Raw genomic sequence first — 24,926 nt, forward strand, 5'->3', positions numbered from 1 at the left:
ATAAACCAGGGCTACCATGTATGATTGGGCTCTATAGCACTTCTGGGTTGTGCAGTGTGCAACCCATATAACTGTATGCCACAGCGTGAGCATGACTGTCAAATGCATGATTACATAGGTAGCAGTGTCACCAGAAGTTGTTATGTAGGAGAGGATGTGCCAATTGTATTTTAATTGATAAATATGCAATGGCTGGTTGTGAGAGACAAGAAAGCTTACAGTGAGCAGTCTGAGTGAGAACAGTGCAGTGAAGGAATCTGCGACATGTATGGATGGGGATGGGGTTACTCATGTGAGGCCAGCAAAGGGCCAGCACATCGCTCTTTGAAGAAGAGGATGGGTTTTTTGGGGGATGATTTGGCAGAAAGGTCGCCTGCGAATCTGACTCTCCTGGGGTCATTCAGAGTGAGAATGGGCTCCATACTGGATAAGAGTCATACCAGGAAGGGTTTCTAGGAGAGGAAATCATAGAAATGTCCCCAGGAATTATAGTTAAAGTAGCTAGCATATCTTGAACACTCACCATTTGCCAGACACTACCCTACATACATCACAAGCATTGCCTCATTTAACCCTCCTAACAGCCCTGTGAGTTAGAGTATAGGTATTTTCTTGTAGCTGGTGAGGAAATCAACATTAAGAGGATGGCTTGCCGAAGGCTGGGCTGCCAGTTGAGTTCATGATACAGCTAGTATTTTAACCCCATTATTGCTGATCTAGATCTGGTGAGTGTAACCCCCACACCGGCTGCCACCTCGGTTGCTGTGGAAAAGAGCAGCCCCATATACAAGGCATTGCTTCTGATGGCAAACTCCATCTAGCAGTTTGCAATGCCCAGGCCTCTTTTCTGGGAATTATGATACTGTCCCTAGAATTCATTATCTGCATATGGTGATGCTGCAAAGACCATCCCACACTCCTTGGAGAGAACATGTTCTTCATAAAATACCCTGGTTCCATCTTCTGGTTCTCTTCTGCTAAGTGTGACCAGTTATCTGCCTTAAGAAGGAAAACATAAGGACTGAGATATTTAGCATTTTTAACTGTATGTGATTGCTTATGTTATGAAAATAAGCTCATTGCATACACAAAATATATGTGTGTCTGTATACACATATATACACATATGTGACATATAGGTAGACAGTTATCTAAGAACCACAAAAAGCTACAAGAAAAGAGAAAACCATTTTGCCCTCACCATCTGGGCATTTGTTAGGTATTGTGGAGACCATGGCTGTCAGTCAGGTTCCATCTCATGTGCCACCTCCAGCAGCCTGGTTATGGGTCTCTGAAGAACTATGCTGAAAGGATGAAGATGGTTGTGATCAGTTAGTAATGTCTGTCCTCCACGCGGGGTCAGGAGGTGGTGGGATGCAAACCATGGTTCTGCTATCCCTGGTTTAGCCATAACCTCCTTATCCCGCATAGACTAGTGTGTTAAAACTTGCTGGAAATCATACTTTAAAACTGAATTTAAATTTATGCTTTAAAAATTTCATTTCTGGTGTAAGCTTGAATTAATAACTAGAAGTTCTGCCTTCCTTTTTTCCCAAGGCAGTTTGTGACTTCAAAATGTTTCTAAAAAAAAAAAAAAAGTACAATTGTGTGTAGATTCAAGCTGCACATGACCAACAGCTATTGCTTGAAATACCTGCTGGCAGGTGGATGTTTCATTTTCAAAAATTGAAAATTCTTTTCTTTTGATTTTATATATAATAGTTGAGGCATTTAATGCTGCTGAACCACTTTTTCTCTCTTCCACATTTTGTCAAGGAAGGTAGGAAAGAGGAATTGGCAAGAAGCCGAAACTTGTAGGGAATAATTTCAGCACTTTTCTGGGAGGACGCTTACAGGAACTGGTTAAATTACCCTCAGCTGACAGCCTTGAGGGCTGTGGTTCTCAAACTTGTGAGGCGGCATCTGTCTCAGATGGAGGCATGTTAACACCTAGGGCACACGGCCCCACTTACTGAGCTTCTGTAGGTCTAGGTGGGGCAATACTGACGCCCCTGGGCAAGAACCACACTTTGAGAACCACTGCTGAGGGCCACTGGCCACCAGACTGGCCTGAAGCTGTATCAGGGTCTTAACCAAGTAGAAGTTTGGCTATAGGAGGGGACCCAGCGCCAGCTGCAAAGATGTGTGCCAACCACAGTCCAGCCAGACCAAAATGAGGCTGGCTGCATTTACTGTTGGTAAAAAATCTGCGTGAAGAGAATCAACACAGCCACTACCCAACAGAATTATTTTCAATAAGCACCTATTTTAAATATAATGTTAATTCTAGATTTGTCAAAAGCATTTTTTAGGTATTATAAATTTTCACTAAAAAAAGGAAAAAAATTATGGCCATGATTTGGAGCTCATATAAAAGGAAGCTCTTTAGAATTCAGATTACGGCAAATCAAAGTACCGCAGACATCAAGTTCTGGCCTTAATTACAGGAAAATTATCAAAAAGCAAAAATAGTTCCTTGAAGATACTATATGTCCCTGAAGTCAAGAGCACAGGTAACAGTAGTTTCTTAGATTGCAAGCGACACAAGGTCTTGATTTCCTGTTAGTAATAATGGCAGTATACCTACCGACTCCCACCTCCCTACGAGGCTGTGGCATGCCAAAGGGCCAGAGATCCCAGACCTTAGAGTCCCAGGCTTATCTGGGGACACTCTCCATGCCCAGGCACCTGGCAGGGGGACCATGACCCCTGGTAACAAGCTCTGGTATGTCTTGCATCAGTCATCCTTAAGTCTTATAAGGTCCCCAAAACCTACTATTACTCCCTTTTCTCTTCCAGTAGGGCCCCCCCACCCCTTTACACTGCCCTTCTCACTCCTTACCTCTGTTTTGTCTTTTTTAAAATCACCACTCTCATGTGTTTCGAACAGTTTGTAGTTTACAAAGTACTTTCTCCTAGACTTCTCCCAACACCTGCTAGGAAGGCAGGATAGTTTATCACTTCTTTTTATTGTATAGCAATGAGAAAGCTAAGTCCTGGAGAAGTAAAGGGCCTGTCCACGTCGGATAACTCAGGTGTGGTTTGGGAGTAGACGTAACGCTTCTTTCTCTGCTCATTACCAGTTTCCCTCCCAACTGTACTCAAGGGGCACTTAATTACCAGGGTGAACACAATCTCTGAGCAAGGATTAGGTATTAAGTGACATCGTTTGCAATTGGCACTTTGAAAACCTGGCTTGGGGAATATGAAGTCATTTCTTTGCCAGACAGGAAAGAAGCTCCTTTTACAGAATTCCCATCTTGAAGTCTTGGCAGAGCGTATTTCTGAGAGCAGGACACCATGACCACCAAGGTAACCAACCACAAAGTCCATCACACCAAAGGAGAGCATGTTTTTATTTTATAATTTTTAAAAACTGTATGATGAGGCTTCTACAGAGGATGCAGTTTACAGCTGAATATATTAAGAGCACTGCACTTGAAGACCAATCAGCCACAAGGATTAAGCAATGAAATAACGTTTGTCAATTAAGAAAGTAGTTTGATCCACACCGTTCTACGTAGCCACACCTTCACTGGCTCCTTCCTTCCTTCTTTTCTGCTTTCTTTCCACTCACATCTATGAGGTCCACATCACGTGCCAGGCCCTGTGCAGTGTGAGGCAGCCTGTATGCAAGCTCTGCTTTTAGAAGTATTCAAAGGTGTAGAGAGAAATTTTAGGTAGTCTCGGGCTTTTGGTGGTTCACTAATTGTTTGAAATATGCTTGGGTGGCTTAGGCCTGTGGTTCTTAGCCTTGGCTGCACATCAGGGTCACCTGGGCAGCCAGGCCTGGCCTCCCAGGCCCATGACCAGTGCAGTTGCACAGGGCCCCATATGCAGAAGAGCCTGTGCTTAATTTAATGCTCTGATGTCACAGTCTTGAAATTCTCAATAATTTTGGACGAGGAGTCCTGCATTTTCATCTCACATCAGGCTGTGCGAATTATATAGCTAATCCTATGTGCTGCTTTTAAATATGCCAATGCCCAGGCTGCACCAAGACCAATTAATCAGAGTCTCTGGAAGTGGTACCCAGGCCTCTGTGCTCTGTAGAGCTCCCTAGGTGATTGCACTGGATAGCCAACTTTGAGAAACACTGGTGTAGAATAGAAGTTCCCAGGTGGGGTATTTGTATGTTGTGGGGGACATCAGATTCACTTGAAGTACTTTCCAAACTCTGCACACTCATGTGTAGAAACTGAAAAGGATTCTGAGTCCTAAATATTCTGATCCTACCCAACTCCCAGGTAGGAGCCTTAGATGAATAATCTCTTCCTAAAAAACAGTACCATTTCTTTTGCTTTTACCTGGATACTGAGTTGCTGTGACAGTCACTACATATGAACTGTTTGGATCCGCACAGTTAGGGCATGATGGTCTCTGAACTGTAACCTCATATTCACATGGCTGTGTTCTCTGCAGCAGTGCTAACTGAGGCACCGCTATCCAGAGGCAGTATGGCAGGAAAACATATGGGGGCATGGACAACAACTCTGATTCTCACAGTGATGTGGTTGGGGCATGTTTTCCTTGTGCCTCAGTTTCCATATTAGTAAAATGGGCATAATAATACCCAACTTACAGGAGTATTGTGAGGATTGAATGAGATAAAGTATACAAAATGCGTAGTACAGTGCCTAGCATATAGTAGGTGGTCAATAAATAAATATTTGTGTACTGTCTCCTCCAAGAGGAAATATTAGCATACACTTCCCCTCAACTATTAATTATGACTTTTCCCTAAAAGAAAATAGGACTCATTTTTCTGGAAACAAGGAAGAAATACTAATCAATATTCTTCAATTAGTGTACTTATCAAATACGCAGTTTGTATTCGTTCAGCTCATAGTTATTGAACATCTATTAGGTCAAGGTATCAGAGAGATGGATTCCATATATATACACCACATATATACATGCAACATATATATAGACACATATATACATACATACAAATACAAATACATATATATGTGAGAGGTCCCTATTGCCTAATACCTTTCTTTAAATTATACTCATTTTAACTACCAAAGTAATGCTAATTATAACAACTCAAACAAGATAAAGTAACTTAAGTTTACTAACTCTTCTTCCTTCTCTCATCCCACCCTCTTAGTGTAAACATTTTTAAACATAATTTGAACTTAAACATGAATTTGATATGTATTTTTCCATTATTTTTCTTTTGCATACACATACACATACACACACACACACACACACACACACACACACACACACACACCCTACATGGGCACATACGGTATATCACACGCTATAACTTGCTTTTCTTCTCTTCTTCACTTAACAATATAATGTGGGCATTTTTTGAAGTGAATACATATCACCCATCTATTTGTTTTCAATAGCTCATGGCATTTCAGAAGACATGTGTTTTTCAGCCATTCCCCTGGTTATGGTCATGTGGTATTTGTCTATAGAAGATGATGCTGCAATAAACATTTTTCACTTATAAATTTAAATACTGGTACTTCTACGTTTTTAGATGAAGCAGGGGTAGAACCTCCAGCAGTTTATAACCCAAGAGTGAGCAAGGCAAACGCAAACAAATAATAACATGATACCTAACTGTTATTGGCATGCCTGTCATGTACCAGGCACTACAGTGGATGTGAAAGCTACAATCGTGAATGAGGCTCGGTCTGAACTCAAGCAGTTTACCAAAGCAGCATGTGAGTCAATGTCAAACCCAAGGTTATATCCAGGAGCAGTGGCACACACCTTAGTCCCAGCTGCCTGGGAAGCTAAGGTGGGAGGATCACTTGAGCCCAAGAGTTCAAGTCCAGCCTCAGCAAAAAAAAAAAAAAAAAAGCAAAGCAATGTTACAAATGACGTCTATCTGAGTATAAGCTCCATGTTGAAATCTTCCTATGGTTCTTAAACTACCCTGTACTCTAGCCTCAGGTTCTATCGAGTTCTGTTGACTCTGAAGCGGTTTTAAGTGAAAGTCTGCTTCCTTCCAATTTTTTTTGCCGCTGAAAACAAATGAAACTCACAACTAAATCACAGAAGCAATGTTAATTTGTCTTTCTAATGTGGCCAGTAATTTATCTGATTGCTCACAGTTTGCTCCATCATTTTCTTCCAGAAGCTGAAAGTGAAAAAGAAAGTTTTCCCAGCAGAAAATCATGTTTCTCCTGTCAGGCCTTTGACACACATTCAGTGCTGCACTTATAAGTAGATACTTAACTGATTCACATGAAAGAACTGGAAGTTACAAAGCCAAGTCAAATCATAGAATAACTTTTGAAAGCAGATTAAACAGGATTCAACAGATTTTTTTTTAAGCAGCTATGAAATAGTGTCACCAGAATTGTTTTTACTCTTGGTGACTTTACTGTGAAAATGTTTAAATGCTGTAGCACCAATGGAGGTGTGCAGCTCGTGCCTGCTTGGAGAACTAACTTGCCGTTCTGCTGCCAGGAGTGCGGTTAGCTGACAGCCTCCAGCTGTAGCACTTTCAGGGTCTGCCTCAGCTTTCTGCAGAGGCCCAGCCAGAGACTGAGCATGGTGGGGGTGTTAGGGCCTGGCTGTTTCTGGAAGCGGGGCTCTTTGCTCTGGAGCTAACCACTGGCTTGGCTGAGACTTCATCAGTTCTGCATTGGCTGGGTCTGCCTGGCGATCTGGGGCTTCTCCTGCCTAATCCTGATTCCCTCCCCTTTTATCTTTCACAGGCAAACCTCTTCCCTTCCTAACTCCACAGTATCTGTTTTCTAGGGCACTCAATACACACAATGCTTTCCCAGCCATGCAGGAACATAAACAGCACACATCTCACTCAGAGGGCCAAAGTATCTAATCCTATCACTGTTCCCTGAATGCTCTTGCACCAGGCTCTGGTAAAAATGAATTATGATACTGCCAAAATGAAACTGACCATTTCATTTCAATCATCTCAGCCGGGACACAAATGAAAAATTAAATGTGGAGAAAAACAAACTCACATATATTCTGAAATTCCTCTTAAGTTACCCAAACTATTTCTAAGAACCAAGGTAAGGAACACATTTTAGTATTCCATTTGTGTTCACCAGAAACCCGTTAGAGCCAAGACATTGTAGTTACAATGAGAGAACACCATTTCAATTTCTGCCACTTTAATCACAATTCCACTCTGAGCTCCATTGTTCCTGATAAGATGCCGTCCCTCACGGTTCCACAGACTGGGAAGGAGGAGCATAACAATGGCATTCTTTGCCCTTGCAGGAGAGTTTGGAGAGGTGTACAAGGGGCGTTTGAAACTGCCAGGCAAGAGGGAGATCTCTGTGGCTATCAAGACCCTGAAGGCAGGCTACTCGGAGAAGCAGCGGCGGGACTTCCTGAGTGAGGCAAGCATCATGGGCCAGTTCGACCACCCCAACATCATCCGCCTGGAGGGCGTGGTCACCAAGAGCCGGCCGGTCATGATCGTCACCGAGTTCATGGAGAACGGGGCTCTGGACTCATTCCTCAGGGTAAGGGCAGCTCAGGGGCATGTATGATGCAATGTAGGACACAGGTGGACGGTGGCTGGGGAAAAGGGTCCCGTGAGGACAACCCACCATTCAGAAATCACCTGATCCAATGTGAATGGGTGTTGGAGATCTTAGCAGAGATTTGTTGCTAAAAGAAGAGAACAAAGCAGAGCTTGTGGGCTCCTCTGGAGCAGGACAGCATAGAATAGAGACTTGATAAATGCTTGTGGGATGGATAAAATGAATAGAGAGGGGCAAAGAGTGGCCATTGGCATCTGCATGAATCACAGAGATTGAAGAGACTTCTGGCTGCTACGTAGCCCTGTGTGATTCCCGCAGACTGAGCAGCACAGCCACCTCCCGGCCAGCTCTCTTCATTTGCGGATAAAACAGGCTCCCCCTTTCTGATTGCTCAGCCACCTGCCCTCTGAGGAGGCACTTCTTGGCAGGGGTGAGGGGTGGGGAAAACTGTGTAATAAGTATTCTTGGTTCTTTTCTGGGCTTGATGAAGACTCCTAATCAACCTACAGCAGAGGTGGGGAGTAGCTGAGGGCCTTTGGCTGGGAGACCTATAAAAGACCATTGTCAGGACATGCCCCAAATGGAGCAGGCCCACAATGGAGCCACTTTTGTTTCTGTAGGAGATCACAGAGCCACTCAGAAAAGGGGTGAGTGAGGATGGCCAGGATGCTGATATCTGGGGAGTGGGAGCTGACAACATGGGCTAGGAAGTGGAACCTGCCACTGACCAAGAGGCTCAGCTGGGGGTGGCTGGGGAGCATAAGAGCAGTGGGTCCAGTGGGCAGCATCAAAGAAGGGAAGAGCCTTCTAAGCAAAGACGTCAGGGTGACATCCAGAAGCAGGCTACACACAAAATCATCACCGAAGCAACCAGACAATAGCTGTGGCTGCAGATCAAAGGGCCATTCCTATAGTCAGTCACTGAAATGTTGATGGGTCACCACTCTGGCCAGGTGTTGTGCTGGATGCCAGGCCTGTAGAGATGAAAGAAATCTTGCTCTAAGGCTATGTGACAAATCACCCCCAACACTTTAGTGGCTTATAAAACAACAACAATTTATTTTGCTCATAGATCTGCAATTTGGGAAGCATTTGCTAGGGACACCTCTGTTCCATGTGGAGTCAGCTGGAGTGGCCCAAGGGCTGAGGCTTGGAATCTTCAAAGGCTCCTTTGCTCAAATACTAGGCAGTTGATGCTGAGTGTCAGCTGGCTCCTTTCCACGGGGCCTGCTTGAGCATCCTCAGAACAAGGTGGCTCCCAAAAACAAGCATCCCAAGAGGAGAAAGGGGAAGCTATATCACCTTTGTCACTCGGCCTCAGAAGTCACATAGTGTCACTTCCAACATAGTGACAAGTCCACCCAGACTCAAGAGGAGAAAATAGGCCCCACATTTTGATGGAAGGACATCAACCCGATGTCTTCTCACACATAAGGGATGGGGAACTTGTTATGTCCATCTTATGCAATAAAACTTGCCACAGATGTAGTCCCCTGTCCCTGAAGACCTGAGTGACCAAAACTTCCAGAAATCACTTGACTATCTTATACTTTTTGTTTCTGTGAGTGGATTACAGAGACCTTATAAGTGAAGAAGAACTTATATCTTCCTGGGGAAGCCAGGGAGTCTTTAAAGAAGAGGAGAATTTATCTGATATTAGAGAAAGGGGCATATGCCAGACAGGTTGGGGAGCGGGCAGGTAGGCTGACGGAACGGTGTGTTTGAAGGCCAGAGTAAGAGTGGACCTATTTGGTAATCTGTTGGCAACTGTGTGGTAGCTCCAGCACTCAGAAGCAGGGCTTGGGGGCAGCAGTGGAGGTGTAGCTGGAGGATTTGTCTAGAAGCATGGTACTTAAGGTACCTTTGCAGGGCAAGCATACACTTTTCGCCTAGTCTGGGTCATTAGGCAGTAGTGACTTTTGTTTTTCCAGAGACAGCTGATATTGATTATGAGGCCTATGTACTTTGCCTCAGGCAGCCTCCTTGAGGGTGATGTCTTGTGTTTTGAAGCCCTAGTACCTAGCACAGTAAGCACCTGGTAAATGGTAGTTGAATGAAAACTATGAACAGAAACATTAGGGAGTGGCAGGAGAGGTCTAGTCATTCTGTGTACATAATTAACTGTCCTTGAAGCCACACCCCTCAAGTCAGTGCAAGGCAAGGTCTATGCTTTCCTAGGGTCATTCATTTGTGATCAGAGATCTCATGAAGACAGCCAAATAAACAGGAAGAGAAAGTGATGTTAGAAGAAAAGGTATTTTCTGGAACCAGCCTCAAGACCCTTTCAGGGGTCAGTTATTTCCCACCAGTCAACTGACTGGACTTCACTGAAAGTCACTACATGATTTGGGGGCTGTGATCAGACGCCCTCCCTGTAACATGCAGGGGAACAGGGAGATTTATTCTTAGAAACCTGTAGAAAATCAAAACCCCACACCCCTGCTCCTCCCAGGGTGTATTTCCATTTCAGGCCAGGTCACGGAGGCATGTCGGACACCAGCATTTCTCTGACGATGAGGCCAGGCTTGCAGTGGGAGAAAAGCTCGGGGCAGGAGAAGAGCACAGGAACCGGGGAGGGCAGGGCAAGAGAGGAGCGGCGCGGGCAGGCAGTGCCAGGAGGGGAGAAGGGAAGTGAAGCGTTTCTGACTCCTCACACGGCATGGAAGCAGGTAATCTATAAATCTAATTTCAGCCTTACTACCGAACCCTGGAGCATAGCAACATTAATTGATGTATCTGCTGCTTGATAAAATCGAAAAATAGGTCATCAGTTCAGTTCTACAGGGTCCATCTTCTGGGAAGTAGGATAATTTTAGGATTGCTACTCAGAGAAGAAAGGAAAAGGGTTAGTCCTCAATTTTTGCAGCTGTTTTGTCCCCTCCAACTCCTTTTGGAGAGTGACTGCAGCTCTGGCCCTGGGTCAGGGCCTGAGAGGCTCTGGGCACTGGGGATCCAGTCAGCACATTGGACACAGCTTCTCACAGTCCACGCGCTGTTCCTACCCCAGTGCAGGGCTCAGAAACCCTCACACTCTAGAGGGATTGGAAACTCCATTATGCTTTAACCATACATTCAATAGATGGTTCATTATTAGCATTTTTAAAAAATGACTGAGCCATGGATTATACAGCATACAAATTCATGATTAAATATTTCCTTCTTGGCCCTCAAATCCAAGGTATTCAATCTGGTGGCTCTCCCTAATCACAGGAACAATTTCTGAAGCCCTGATCAATGTCCCACGCCTTAGCTAAGGACGGCTGACGTATTCTGTAAAGTCTTCTTGCCTAAAGCGTGGCCTTGGGGTTACTGCTGGTTCGTTAGCAGATGGCCGTAACTAGAAGACCCTTGGAAGCCACCGAGTAATGTCCAATGGGGCAGTTCTCCTCAGGGAAGCCCATGCATGGGCAAAGCTAGAAGACAGCAGCCCAGATGTCAGGAAGAGAACCCACATTGGAAGTCCTGAGACCACGGTTCTGTGTTGCCTTCTGCGTTGGCTTCTGCTGTGAGTCACCCCGTGGCCTTGAGCAAATCTGTTAACTCAATTTCCCAATCTATAAACTAAAGGCATTGAGCTGGATGAGCCTGAAAGGTTCCTTTCAGTTAAAAAAAAAATCTATGATTCATTTTCTTCAAACAAATCAAATAAGGGTTTCATTTCCTGAAGTGGATTTGTCAATGAAAGTTGAAATACCTAAATCCTTCCTGTCTAATATAAGGGCCAGCCAGTGGCTTTAGTGCATTTGCAGAAAAGCAATTTCAGCAGAAAGCACTTCATGAAGGGAAGAAAGTTTAAATCACTTCACCCAGGCCAGTATTTCTTCTCTGCACTATGTTTTTACCATGTGCTCAGCATGGAGCCAGGTTCTTTCCCAAAGTCACTAAGACGTAAGTTGTTTGTTTGCTTTTTCTCTCTTGTTTATCTTTGTATGCTGCTGTTCATATCTCTGGAAGTTCTTCTTGAGGTGTTATACCAATCAACTGAGCATCAAACAGTTGAACATGTCAGAAAAGTCCTAATTGGTTTACATCTTTAGGTTTCATCAAAATTGTGAATTCAGCAGACACAACCCTGCCTGTCTTGATATGTGGTTTCTCTGCAGATCCTAAAGAAAATGCATTGCCCACTGCAGAGTCAGAATATTCCAGTGGAAAAGGACTGGACAGGAGTTAGAAGACACAGATAAGTGTAGCATCATTAATCAATCATGGCTCTTCTCCCTGAGAAGCTGATACACAGCCTTCTCCTCCACGCCATATTTGAGGTAGCCACTACCAGGTGATCAGAGATGGGCCGGCAGTGGAGAAGCAATTTGCCATTCCAGATGTGGATTACTGTTATAACTCAAAACCACACAGAATGATTTAAGGCTGATCACATAAGCTTTCTGGACCTGCTTTGTAGATCTTGTCTATGAAAAAAATACAATATTGCCTGCCTTGCTTACTTCACAGGACCAGTTTTAAGGATCAAAACATATTCTATGAAGTATGACTTGCCATTCAAAAGTCAGGTATTAGAAATCATTGTTTCTTGATTAATTGGTGAAATCTATAGGCCTGCATCATTAGGTCTCAATCATCTACTATAATTACAGGTGCCTACCTGTTACCTACCGAGCTCAGAATGCACTGTGAATTGGGTTCCCCAAGGGCAGTGGTCTCAGGATATCTCTCCCACACACCAGGAAGCCATGAAGAACCCAGAGTTCTGGCCCGAGGTGTCCTCAGTCTCTCTCCTAGCGCATCTGAGGTACAGAGGGGCACCAATTTGTGAGACATTACTAAGGCCTTGCTAATAGTAGCAGGGTTCATCACTGCCATCTTAGTATCCACAGGACACTGAGCTCAACCCCTTCACATGTATTATCTCATTTAACCTCACCAGAACTGTATGAAGAATGAACACTGTGCTCTCATTTTACAGATGTGGAAATCACTGCTCCGGGGATTAAATCACTCTCCCAGGCTCACACAGCCAGTGAACAGCAGAGCCTGGATCCAAACTGGCTCTGTCTGGCTCCAGAGCCTGGACCTTTAACCACTTCTTGGTCTTTGTTGACCCAAGAAACTTTAAAGATGACTGATCTAAACTTTAAAACAAATCAGATAATAAAGCAGCTCCAGGAGGACTTAAGAGACTTAAAGCAGAAACATAGACACATTGCTGCGTGCACTTTCAACATTGCTCTTCTCAAAGTTGTTTTCAGCTATCACCAATTAGCTCCTCAAATGCCAGCTCTTTTAGGGAGACATTCTGTAAGTGTAGACACCCACATTGTTGTCTACACCTACAGAGAGGAAATAACAAACCTAATTGAAAAAACACAACCTCTGTGACTTGCGGCTGAGATACATATTTTGTGATATACAGAAGTTGCATGACAACTTTCTGAGGAGGCAAATCCCGGAGACCTACTTGGAGAAAGCACATGGTGCTGGCAACAGCCTGGCTAACTTCTTGAGAAGGTGTTGATTAAAGTGCATTAGTGAGAAGAAGGATTTGCATCACTCAGTGCACATCCAGCTCTCACAGATGGGCAACATGTGCTGAAAACCAGTCAGGGTTTCCAAAAAGCAGCTCTGCACTTTCTTCTGGAGCTGCTTAGAAGAAAATGTTATGGAGGAATCATCCATCCAATCTCCTGGGCAGAGTGGGAGGTGGTTACAGTTTTGAGTTAGAAACATCCTGGAACTTGGAGCATGTCAAACTCCATGTACTTGGGGGCCCTCCTTCTGGCAGGATTCTCCAGAAGGAGAGGGGAGAGTCAGGTTGTTCCACTCCTTCAACTGATCAGGGGGCATAATCCCTGGAACATGGATTTGGGCTTGCAATCTTGGATGAGAAACAGTCTTCAACAATTCATACTGTCATTGTTAGACTTTTTGATTGTTGGTGTTTTCACTAATAAACAGGGTATTTTTACAACAGGTCTTTTATTTTTCCTTACTTTTGCATAGAAAATGCTTTTGCAGAAGCATATGCATAAATGACATATCTCACACATTTAAGTGAGATAAATTACATTAGTGCATCGTGTAACATCTCACATACAGTAGATGCTCAATGGATGGGCACTCTTTGCCCTGTCTGTGCTTTCTGTATTTCACCTGAGGACTCTCAGGGAACAGGGTGTAGCTGCCTTGCCCAGGGCCTGTGTTTAGCAGTTAACACAAACTAGACCCCAGGTGTCCTGCCTCCTCCCACCTCTCCTGCAATCAGAGCAGTCCAATGACTGGGCTGTTTTCTACTTACAGCACACAATTCTTGGCCCTTTGAAGTGTAGCAGGGCTTGACTAGGTGGGAAATTGTGTCCTTGGCAGCATGACCCATAGTCCACTAGTTTCACTGGTTTGTGCAGAGCCAAGACTCAGGAACTTTGGGGAAGCAGGAGGAAGGCATAGGCTCATTGGCTGAAGAGTCTGTCATCTAACCGGGGGAGGGCATTCACCCAAGAAACAGTGAGCCACCTATGATTGGACATAGGGCCACACTGCAGGTTGTCACAAGGTAGGGCAGCAGCAGCTCCCATTCACTAGGGGGTTTCCATGTGCCAGACACTGGGTGTGAGCTTCTCCTACCCTCTGATCCCCATGCGGTAGGTATGGCTATCCCAATGAGAAAGCTAACAGCCCAGAGATTACCCAGGGAAGGTGCCTTAAACATTTCATTTTGGAAACAGGAAGAGATGTATTAGTCATTCATTCAACTTATGTTTATTGAGATTTCTCTATCTACCTTGAAGTTTTCAGCACTGATAATACTGTGGTGACCACAAGAGACAGGGTTCTTGTCCTCAAAGAGCTTAGAGTCAAGCAGCAGAGACAGACAGATACACATATGCATGTACATACACACACAATTAAAATTTCTGTGCTAAGAAGAAAAATAAGAGCATACACTAAATGATAGCAGTCTGAAAGTGCTAATCATATTTGAGGGAGGGGAGTAGTTACAGGGATGTCCTCTCTAAGGAAGTGACAGTTAAGGGGAAAACTGAATGGCAAGTAGGTGTCGATTATGGGGAAAAACCAGAGGGAATAGTATATGTAAAGGCCTTAAAGCAGAAAGAACTTGTTTTTGGGAAGACTGGAAAAGTTGCCAGTCACTGTGGCTCTAGCACAGGAGTGAGAGGTACAGTGGCCTAAGGCAAGGCAGCAGCTAATCCCATGGGGTCTCATGGGCCATGCTAAGGAGTTGGGAGATTTTCCTTAATGCAATGGGAGGCTATTAGAGAGTTTTAAACCAGGGAGTGACATGGCCTGATTTATGTCTTAGAAAGATGGCTCTGGCTGGAGAGAATGGATGGAGTGGGGGCAGGTGCGGGAAGGCTGTTATAGGTGATGGATGACGGTGACTTGGTTGGAATGGCGGCAGTGGAGATGGAGAAAAGTGGATGAGTTTGAGATGTAATTTGGAGATGAAATTGACAGGGCTTGGCAAGAAGAGAACAGAGTGTTCAAGGAAAGGGATGGGGATAGCAGTGGGGAGGGAGGAGGGCAGCAGTGAGCCGCTTGGCGTGGTTTTGACGGAGGCTGACAAGGAGAGGGCCACAGCATCTCTGCCTCTATTTAACCACTGAAGCCCATCTTGATCCCAGTGCCTCTTATGTCTCATTGCAGCAGAATGACGGGCAGTTCACAGTGATCCAGCTGGTGGGGATGCTCAGGGGCATTGCTGCTGGCATGAAGTACCTGGCTGAGATGAACTACGTGCACCGGGACCTGGCTGCTAGGAACATTCTGGTCAACAGTAACCTGGTGTGTAAGGTGTCTGACTTTGGCCTCTCCCGCTACCTCCAAGATGACACCTCAGACCCCACCTACACCAGCTCCTTGGTGAGTCCTTCTTGGTATTCTCACGTAGAAGCATGGCAGGAGTGAAAGGAGGCCGGGGACCAGTGCAGGGCATACTGGGTGGGACTGCGACCTGAACTGATCTCTCCGCTGGAGGACCCAGATGCTAGGAGAACCATCTATCCAGGAGAGGCAATAGTGGCCAGTTGTCCAGACAAGAGAGCATTTGGGAAGAGGCTCTGAGGAAGCCTCAGCATCTACTCTGAAGCCATAGTATTCCTTGGCCAGGGGGAAGAAGAACTTTTGGAACAGGTGATTTAGAGGAGTCCAAACAGGTAGACAGTGGCATCTGCAGCAGGGCACAGGTCTTGATCCCAGTGCCCTTTATGTCTCATTGCAGCAGAGTGATGGGCAGTTCACAGTGATCCAGGTGGTGGGTAGCTTTGAGTACCATAGACATGATGAGTGAGGACTCTTAAATTAGTATCTCCTGTTCAGCCTCCCCCTCCACATCCTGAGTAGCTCTAATCATCTATATCCAACTGCCTAGTTCACACAATTCCATTTAGAACTGTAACAAGTCCAAAATAGTGCTCTCTAGATTTACTCTCCAATATCCCCTCCTTAGTCTTTCCATCTGAGGAGCTGGCACTACTTAACTAAAGACTAAAACCCCAGAATCATCCCTGCTTTCTCCCCGTCTATCTATGTACGACATCTCAGCAACCCCTGTAAGTTCTCATGAAATCTATCCCTCTCTTCTGTCTCCAATGCCGCCACCCTGTTCCAAAGCACCATTCGCCTGCCCCTGGATTGTTACAGTGCCTTCCCAACTAGTGTCCCCTCAACTAGTGTCCCCGGCTTCCTTTGGTCTCCTTACATCCATTTCCAACAGCATCCAAAGTGATGGATCTACCTACTTACCTACCTAGCTATCTGTCTTCTTTAAACTTGCAAAAGTAATACATGCTTATTATAAAAATCAAAATAATGCATAGAAGTACAAGGAAAAGAATAACTAATAAACTACAATTCCCCTGAAACAGGAGTTGGTATGCTTTTTCTTAAAGGGCCATCTTGTCAATATTTTAAGCTCTGCTGGCCAAAAAGCAAAATAAAGGATATTATGTAGATAATTATGTGACCATTTTACAATGAAACTCTTTAAAAAGTTATAAACATCATTCGTAGCTCATGGGATATAAAAAAGTGACCAGCCAGGTTTGTGGCTCAGGCCATAGTTTACCTACACTTGCCCTGAAGCATCAATTTCAACAGTAAGGTGTGTCTCCTTTTTTGTTTTCCTCTTAGTTCAAAAAGTTGAAAATTTTTAATCTATAAAATTGGGATCATATTATGCCTCTGCCTCTGCATTCCTGTGTGTCTCTTAGGCATTCTTACTGCCAGATTGCTTTCCAAAAGTTTGTAAACATTCACACTTCACCAGGAATATATGGCGCCTGTCTCCAGCATCCTCAGCACTAGAGGTGATCAATCTTTAAAAATTTGCTAATCCAACAATGAAAAATGATACCTCATTTTATTTTAATTTGAATTTTCAACTGACTGCTAGTGATATTAATGTCTTTTCACACTGTTGCGGGAATTCATATTTCCTCTTCTATTAATTGCCTATATGTGTTCGTACCTGTTTTTACTGGTTTGGTTGTTGGTTTCTTGGAGACTTATATGAAGTCACTTTATATTAGGGCTGTTATCCCTTTGCCTGCCATACATGGTACAATTCATCTTTTTCCCCATCTATTGTTCTTTTATGTTGTTTATGATATCCTCTGGCTTCAAAAGTGGTTCATATTCATGTAATATTTATCTATTCTTCTACATCTTCTTGGATTTCCTGGTTTGTTTTAAAAGTTCTCTTCACTCCAAGGTTATAAATTATTTTTTAAAGTTTCCTGTACTATCTCACTGGGGAGGGGGTTTGTTCTGTATTTGAAAATTTAGTACCCTGAAGCTTATTTATTTTTTCCAACATTTTATTTTGAAAAAATTTCAAACACACAGAGAACTTGATAGAATTTGGCAGAGAACAGCCATATACCCACCACCTAGATTCTATAATTAATATCTTGCTACATTTGCTTTTTCATGTAACTATCCATCTATCTGTCTGTTTATCCATCACTCCATCTATTTTTTTAAACATGTTTATTTTTTCAGATACATGTAGAATTATTTTTGACAGCTTTTGATACTTACCTTTGTAATTAAATTGACATTGCATTGCATATAGAGATTATTTAAAAGAATTATTATCTTATAATATTGAGCCTTTCTATACAAAATCAAAATAGATCTTTTTTCTTATTTCTCTTTAATTACACAAAGTAAGTTGCAGACATCAGATCTCCCCTAAAAGCTTTAGCACACATCTTTAGCTGGAGTTAAATATTTGTTTATAATCTTTTTTGTTCAAGGTAAAATACAGTGAAACGCACAAGTCTTATGTGTGCATTTACGGAATTTTAGCAAATGCATTCAACTGTGTAGCTCAGACTCTCATCAAGATACAGAACATGGCCATCTCTCTGGGAAGCCCTCTACCCCTGCAGTCCCCAACACCCAGGTCACAGATCAGTACCAGTCTGTGGCCTATTAGGAACTGGGCCACACAGCAGGAGGTAAATGGTGAGTGAGAAAGCAAAGAAGCTTCATCTGTGTTTATAGCCACTCCCCAATCGCTCTCATCATCTCCTGAGCTCTGTCTCCTGTCACATCAATGGAAGCATTAGATTCTTATAGGAGCACGAACCTTATTGTAAACTGTGCATTCAAGGGATCTAGCTTGCACACTCCTTTTGAGAATCTAATGCCTGATGATCTGAGGTGGAGCTGAGGCAGTGATGCTAGCGCTGGGGAGAGGCTGCAAATACAGATTATCATTAGCAGAGAGGTTTGACTCTACAATAAATGTAAAGCACTTGAATCATTCCAAAACCTTCTCCCTCCCCACAGGGCATGGAAAAACTGTCTTCCATGAAACCCATTCCTGGTGCCAAAAAGCCTGGGGACTGATGCTCCACCTTGTCCATCCCCATTCAATACTCACCCTCACCCACACTTAGAGGCTACCACTGTTATAATTTTGTTCTATCATAGATTTGTTTTAGAACTTCATTTAAGTGGAATCATATATAATATGCTCTTTTGTGTCTGGTTGCTTTCGCTTAGCATTATATTTGAGAGAATCATTCATTTGTGTGGAGCAGGAGTTTGTTCCTGTTTATTACTGAGTAATATTTCACTGTTTATCCATTTTTTTGTTGTTAGATAACAGGAATATTCTGGAATGTATTTTTGAATATATATTGGGAAGTATATTTTTATGCTGTTTTGTTCAGGTGAATAGACAATTATGTCAACACCGTTTATTAAATATATTATTCATTTTTATGGAATCACATGCTATGCTTGACATATTAAGTTCCTTATATGAGCTATGTTTTGATTCTCAATTCTGCTCCATTGACCTATTTATTCTTGTGCTCAACTATATTGTTCTGTTTATAATAATGTTAGCAAAAGTTTTACTATCTGTATTCTGATTATAATAATTTTAGTAAAAGTCTTACTCTATGGGTAAAGCAAGTTATCCTTCACTGTACTTTTTTAATAGAAAAAAATAATTCCTTGTCTGTTTCAAATACCTTTTCTTTCAAGTGCGTTTTTTTTTTTTTTTTGAAGAGATAGCTGCACTCCTATGTTTATTACAGCACTATTCACAATAGCCAAAATATGGAATCAACCTAAGTACACATCAATGAATGAATAAAGAAAATGTGGTATATATATACAGTGGAATATTATTCATTCACAAAATAGAATGAAATCTTGTCATTTATAGCAACATGGATGGAACTGGAGCTCATTATCTTTTTTATTTTTTTATTTCAGCATATTACGGGGGTACAAATGTTTAGGTTACATATATTGCCTTTGCCCCACCGTAGTCAGAGCTTCAAGTGTGTCCATCCCCCAGACGGTGCGCACCACACCCATTAGGTGTGAATATACCCACCCCCTCCTCCCTCCTCCCACCTGCCCAACACCTGATGAATGTTACTACTATATGGGCACTTAAGTGTTGATTAGTTAACACCAATTTGATGGTGAGTAAATTTGGTGCTTGTTTTTCCATTCTTGTGATACTTCACTTAGTAGAATGAGCTCCAGCTCTATCCAGGATAATACAAAAGGTGCTAGATCACTATTGTTTTTTGTGGCTGAGTAGAACTCCATGGTATACCTATACCATGTTTTATTAATCCACTCATGTATTGATGGGCACTTGGGTTGTATCCACATCTTTGCAATTGTGACTTGTGCTGCTATAAACATCAAGTGCAATTTAAAATCACCTGTACAGTTCCGAGACATGCACGCATACATGTACACATATTCACATTTTTTGCCAGAAAGATGGTGAGTTTTTCTATTGGAGTTTTAGCCACTGAGCAAACTGCAGTGTCTGCAGCTGCCCTTAGTGAAAAGCTGCAAAAGGTAAAACTTCGTGCTGTTCAGTTTTCAGAACCTTCAGGTAGTTTCTCCTTTTCTTTTCTTTTCTTTTCTTTTCTTTTCTTTTCTTTTCTTTTCTTTTCTTTTCTTTTCTTTTCTTTTCTTTTCTTTTCTTTTCTTTTCTTTTCTTTTCTCTTCTCTTCTCTTCTCCTGTATTTTGCTGTTTGCTAGAGAGTCCATTTGTTAGAAGCATACTCCTCGGCACCAAAAGTGGAACCTTCAGCTTATTACCCTTAATCAGCAGTTCTATTAGACAGTCCTTAAGACCTCTCCACTCCATCTTAGTTCCCCTATTTCATGCAGTTCTTTCGAGGTCTTAACATCACCATCTTCTAATACATCTGGTTTTACTTTATAAGTGAAGACTTCATTAATAGCTATTAAAGTTTTCTGGTTTTTCCTACTAGGTCCTCAACCTTCATCTCTCACTCTGACTTAATTCTCTGCCATACTTTCCCCCAGGTGTTCCTTCTCTGTTTTAAATTGCTATTTCTAGCCCCAGGAGCATTTCCTTCCCAATAGGCTCCTGAAATAATGAACAGATAGAATTTGCTCCTTTGTGCTTTCTTATGATTAGAATGAACCCATTAAACCAGGGAAGAGTTCTGAACTGCTACTAATATTCCTGCCCTTTAAGAGGTACAGATAAGTGAGCAAGGCTGGGCTCTGAACACTTCTATGATTTACACAACTTTCCTTTTGGTGGATATGTTTCTGAACACTGTTATATAGTCCAATAAACATTCCCATGCTTGTATTATAGACCATTTCTCAATGTTTGACCTCACAGGTCCTGTCTAGTCTAATGTTACCAAGAGATAAAAGGGCACAGACAGACCAGAAAAGGTGTCGCATCTTTGATTACCTCTTTGCATTTGGGGCTCATATACACTTTCATAAACCTGATCTTCACCCCTTATCAGCTGACATTGGTGGGCAGAGCCCCAGCAGGATTCCATAAATCTCTGGATAGTGGCTTTATGCTGGTTTAATCAAAAGCTCTATTCCAACATGGCTTTCTTTCTATTCTGATCAGGAGGAAGAGGCCCATCCAGTCCCTTTGTGAGCATAATCTTCCCTTCTTAGTATTCAGCCAGGTTCCTTCTGCTAAAGCAGTGTCAACTTCGCCATCCTTCAGAGCCCCTAGGCTGTCTCTCTAAGAAGTCTCCAGCCTTGCTGAGCCCGCACACAGCCCTGCTCCCTATAGCCCTCCGCGTTTTATTGGGAATTGCATTAAGTCTTCAAGGCGCCTCTGATGCCCCTCACCCCTTTCCCCTTCTGACTCCTCCTGCTGCTCCCTCCTCTTGTCTCAAGCCCTGGCTTCTCCCATACCCTGTGTTTCTGACACTTCTGAGATTCCCCTCCTTCCAAGCCCACCAGTTCCTCCTCTCCCTCCTTGCTTTCTCTTTTCTCATGTCAGCTGACAGGCATTCCCTCCCCTGCTGCTGTTTTCCCTGGTCACAGCTTATCTGAGAGTTGTGGATGCTGCCACAAGTGCTTCCAGTGTGTTGGAATTCCTATTCCGCAGCGAGAGACATTCAGGTGAATATTTTCCAAGCTAACTGGTAAAAAAGATCCTGTAACTTTCCCTATTCCTGGTCACTCCATAACAGAAAACCATAAGGCAGAGAGCCACCAGAAGCCCAGAAAAGCTGATATTCACAAAGGAAAGTTGAGGGTCCTCATGCTCATGACAGGATCACATGGAAGATTTTTATTTATTTTTTATTATTTTTGTATTATTTCAAAATATTATGGGGGTACAAATGTTTTTTGTTACATGTATCAATTTTGTTATGCTGAGTCAGGGTTATAAGTGTGGCCATCACCCAGATAGTGTTCGTTGTACCCGTTAGGTGGGTTTCCACTTGTGCCCTCCTCCCCTCTGGCCACTGCTTGATTTCCACTGAGCTTTACTTCCATCTGTGCACGTGTGTGCTCATGGGTTAGTTCTGATTTAATAGTGAGTACATGTGGTCACATGGAAGATTTTCGAAGAAAACTCGTGAGGAGTGAGTAGGGGGGAAAGGCAACTATTAATAAGATTACTGTGTCCATTGAAATCCGTAGTTCTCATGCTTTCCCACACACCAGAATCACCTGAGGGGCTTGTACACACACAGATGTCTGGGCTCCACCCCAGGGCTTTCTGATTTGCAGGTCTGAGGTGGGGATCAAGAATTTGCGTTTTAAGTGAGTTCCCAGATGATGCAGAACCTACTAGTCCTGGAGCACACATGGAGAACCACTGCACTGAAATTATCTCAGGGAGCATAAATATATTTCCCAAACTTGCATTGCAAGAAATGTCAATCACTTATTTTTCAAAAATCAAAGTATATCTGACACTGAGTCCCCCCACCAATGTCAGGCTAGAAAAGAAAGCATATTTTCAATCATCTTAGAACTTCTCCCTCCCAAAGCCCAGGAAAGTATGAAGGTCCCAGGCCACGCCTGGGCTCCAGCATCTTTTCATGGGGCGGCAGTGCCTATGCCCACCCAGCCATCACCTCTGTCCAAGGAGGCACCCAGGGCACAGGCCGGTAGGTGTCCCCATCACAGACCCCAAGCCAGCATTTGCCTCCAGGTCCTGGGACCCTCATCCTGATGCTGCCGCATTTGCCTTCCCCCATAACCCATTTCACAGAGTCTGAACCCCTCCCCCTCCATCAACTCTTTGAGGGAAAAAAGCAAATCCTGGTCAACTCAGTCCTGGAGATAATCCTGAGGATGGGTATTAAGGTGTTGAGGACAGACCAATAAAAATAAATCCCCAGTAAAAATCTTCCCCAGTCCTGAGAGTCTTCTATACCATAGCATCAAAAAACCACAAATTAACACCTCAGTCATTTTTATTGTCCTGGGTCTATCAGTCCAAAATCATAATTTTGAACTCAAAAAAGGGGGGTTTTCTTGTATTGCATTTGTTTTTCCCCAACTTCCCTAAGTAAATATAGGTCTTTAAGAAAAGAAGGTAGCTTAGGATGCCTGGAGGGGGCCACCTGTGTCTGGGATGGAGCACTCTTTTCTCTTTGGCGAACTTGCTTGGGAGTCTTTCAAAGAGGAGATCTATAAGAGAAAAGGTCAAGAGGATGTCAAAGCTTTAGCCTGAAGGGCCATCCCCCTTCCTCATGTCATTCCCTGAGCCTGATCTGCACAGGAGACATGGGTGCCACAAACAGCCTGAGGCCACCTTGACTTTGACACACCCAAGAGGAGTGCAGATCTGACACCAATGTCCCTGGAAGCAGCAAGGCACCAAGGGCAGTGCTGGGAGCAGGCAGTCACCCTGTCCAGGTTGCCCAGACATTGCTCTTCACCAGGGGCCAGCAATGCCATGCTCAGCCATCGTGGGTGGAGGAATGGTTAGGATTAGGGGAGCTCTCTGGGGAGGGCAGGAAGGCTCTGTGAACTTTCCCTAAAGCCTATGGTGAGTGGCTCCCATCAATACCACACACACACACACACACACACACACACACACACACACACACACACACACGGAGATATGTGTATAGTGTAGATATCCACACATAGATACCCAAAGCATAGTCAGAGACACATGATGAAATTTAGAGGGACACACACTCACAGAAATGCATAAAAGCACTCAGGCTACCCAGATACATACAAGTACAAATGCCAACATTCCACGTAGGCTGGGCTTTTTCCTTGCATTACCACCAAGAAGTGAATTTGACTGCAATAGCATTCTGTTTTAGATTTTTATCTTTTTTTAATTTAAAAATATTAAAGGGATACAAATGTTTTTTTGTTACATGGATATCTTACATAATACTTAAGTCAGAGTTTTTGGTGTGTCTCTGTCACTGGAATAGTGTTCATTGTACCCAATAGGTAAGTTTTTATTCCATACCTCACCCTCCGACCTTCCCTCCTTCTTGGTTTCCAATGCATTTTATATCTCTTTGCACTGTGTGTAATCATTGTTTAGCTCCCATTTATTAGTGAGAACATATGGTGTTCGGTGTTCTATTACTGAGATACTTCATGTAGGATAATGGTCTCCAGTTCCATCCAAGTTGCTGCAAACGACATTATTTCATTCCTTTTTATGGCTGAGTAGTACTCCATGATATACACACACCACATTTTCTTTATTCACTCATGAATTGATGGGCACTTAGGTTGGTTCTACATCTTTGCAATTGTGAATTGTGCTGCAATAAGCATTTGAGTGCAGGTGTCTTTTTGATAAAATGACTTCTTTTCCTTCGGGTAGATACCCAACAGTGGGATTGCTGGATTGAATGGTAGGTCTACACTTATTTTTTTGAGGAATCTCTGTACTGTTTTCCATAGAGGTTGTACTAATTTGTAGTCCCACCAACAGTGTATAAGCATTTCTTCCTCTCTGCATCCACACCAGCATCTATTTTTTTTTGAATTTTTAATAATGGCCATTCTGATAGTCGTAAGGTGCTAGCGGTGGCATCTCATTGTAGTATTAGTTTGCATTTCCCTGATGATTAGTGATGTTGAGCATTTTTCATATGTTTGTTGACCATTTCTCTATCTTCTTTTGAAGAACTTCTGTTCATGTCTTTTGCTCATTTTTTGATGGGTTTTTTTTCTAACTGATTTGTTGAGTCTTTTGTAGATTCTGGATATTAGTTCTTTGTCAAATGTACAGTTTGTGAATATTTTCTCCCATTCCGTAGTTGTTTGTTCACTGTTGATTATTTCCTTTGCTGTGCAGAGGCTTTTAATTTAATTAAGTCCTATTTATTTATTTTTCTTGTTACCACATTTGCTTTTGGGGTCTTAGTCATAAATTCTTCATCTGGGTCTATGTCCAGAAGAGTTTTTCCTATGTTTTCTTTTAGAATTTTTATGGTTTCATGGCTTAATTTAAATCTTTTATCCATCTTGAATTAATTTTTGTATATGGCAAGAGATAGGGGTCCTGTTTCATTCTTCTGCATGTGACTATCCAATTTTCCCAGCACCATTCATTGAATAGGGCTTCCTTTCCCCAGTGTATGTTGTTGTCTGCTTTGTTGAAGATCAGTTGGTTATAATAGATGGTTTTATTTCTGGGCTGCCTATTCTGTTCCATTGGTCTATGTTTCTGCT

The 24,926-nt window shown here is 43.0% G+C and overlaps 1 protein-coding gene across 1 annotated transcript in view; it reads left to right on the forward strand.

The window, feature by feature from the left end:
• Positions 1-24,926, forward strand: part of EPHB1 (EPH receptor B1) — a 282,512-nt gene that overhangs the window by 220,815 nt on the left and 36,771 nt on the right. The window contains exons 11-12 of the mRNA XM_045560222.1: positions 7,228-7,475; positions 15,120-15,335. Of these exons, the coding sequence (XP_045416178.1) occupies positions 7,228-7,475; positions 15,120-15,335 (464 nt within the window). The remainder of the gene's footprint in view (positions 1-7,227; positions 7,476-15,119; positions 15,336-24,926) is intronic.

This window comes from Lemur catta, chromosome 1, assembly GCF_020740605.2.
Source record: "Lemur catta isolate mLemCat1 chromosome 1, mLemCat1.pri, whole genome shotgun sequence".
In the NCBI taxonomy this organism is placed as follows: Eukaryota; Metazoa; Chordata; class Mammalia; order Primates; family Lemuridae; genus Lemur; species Lemur catta.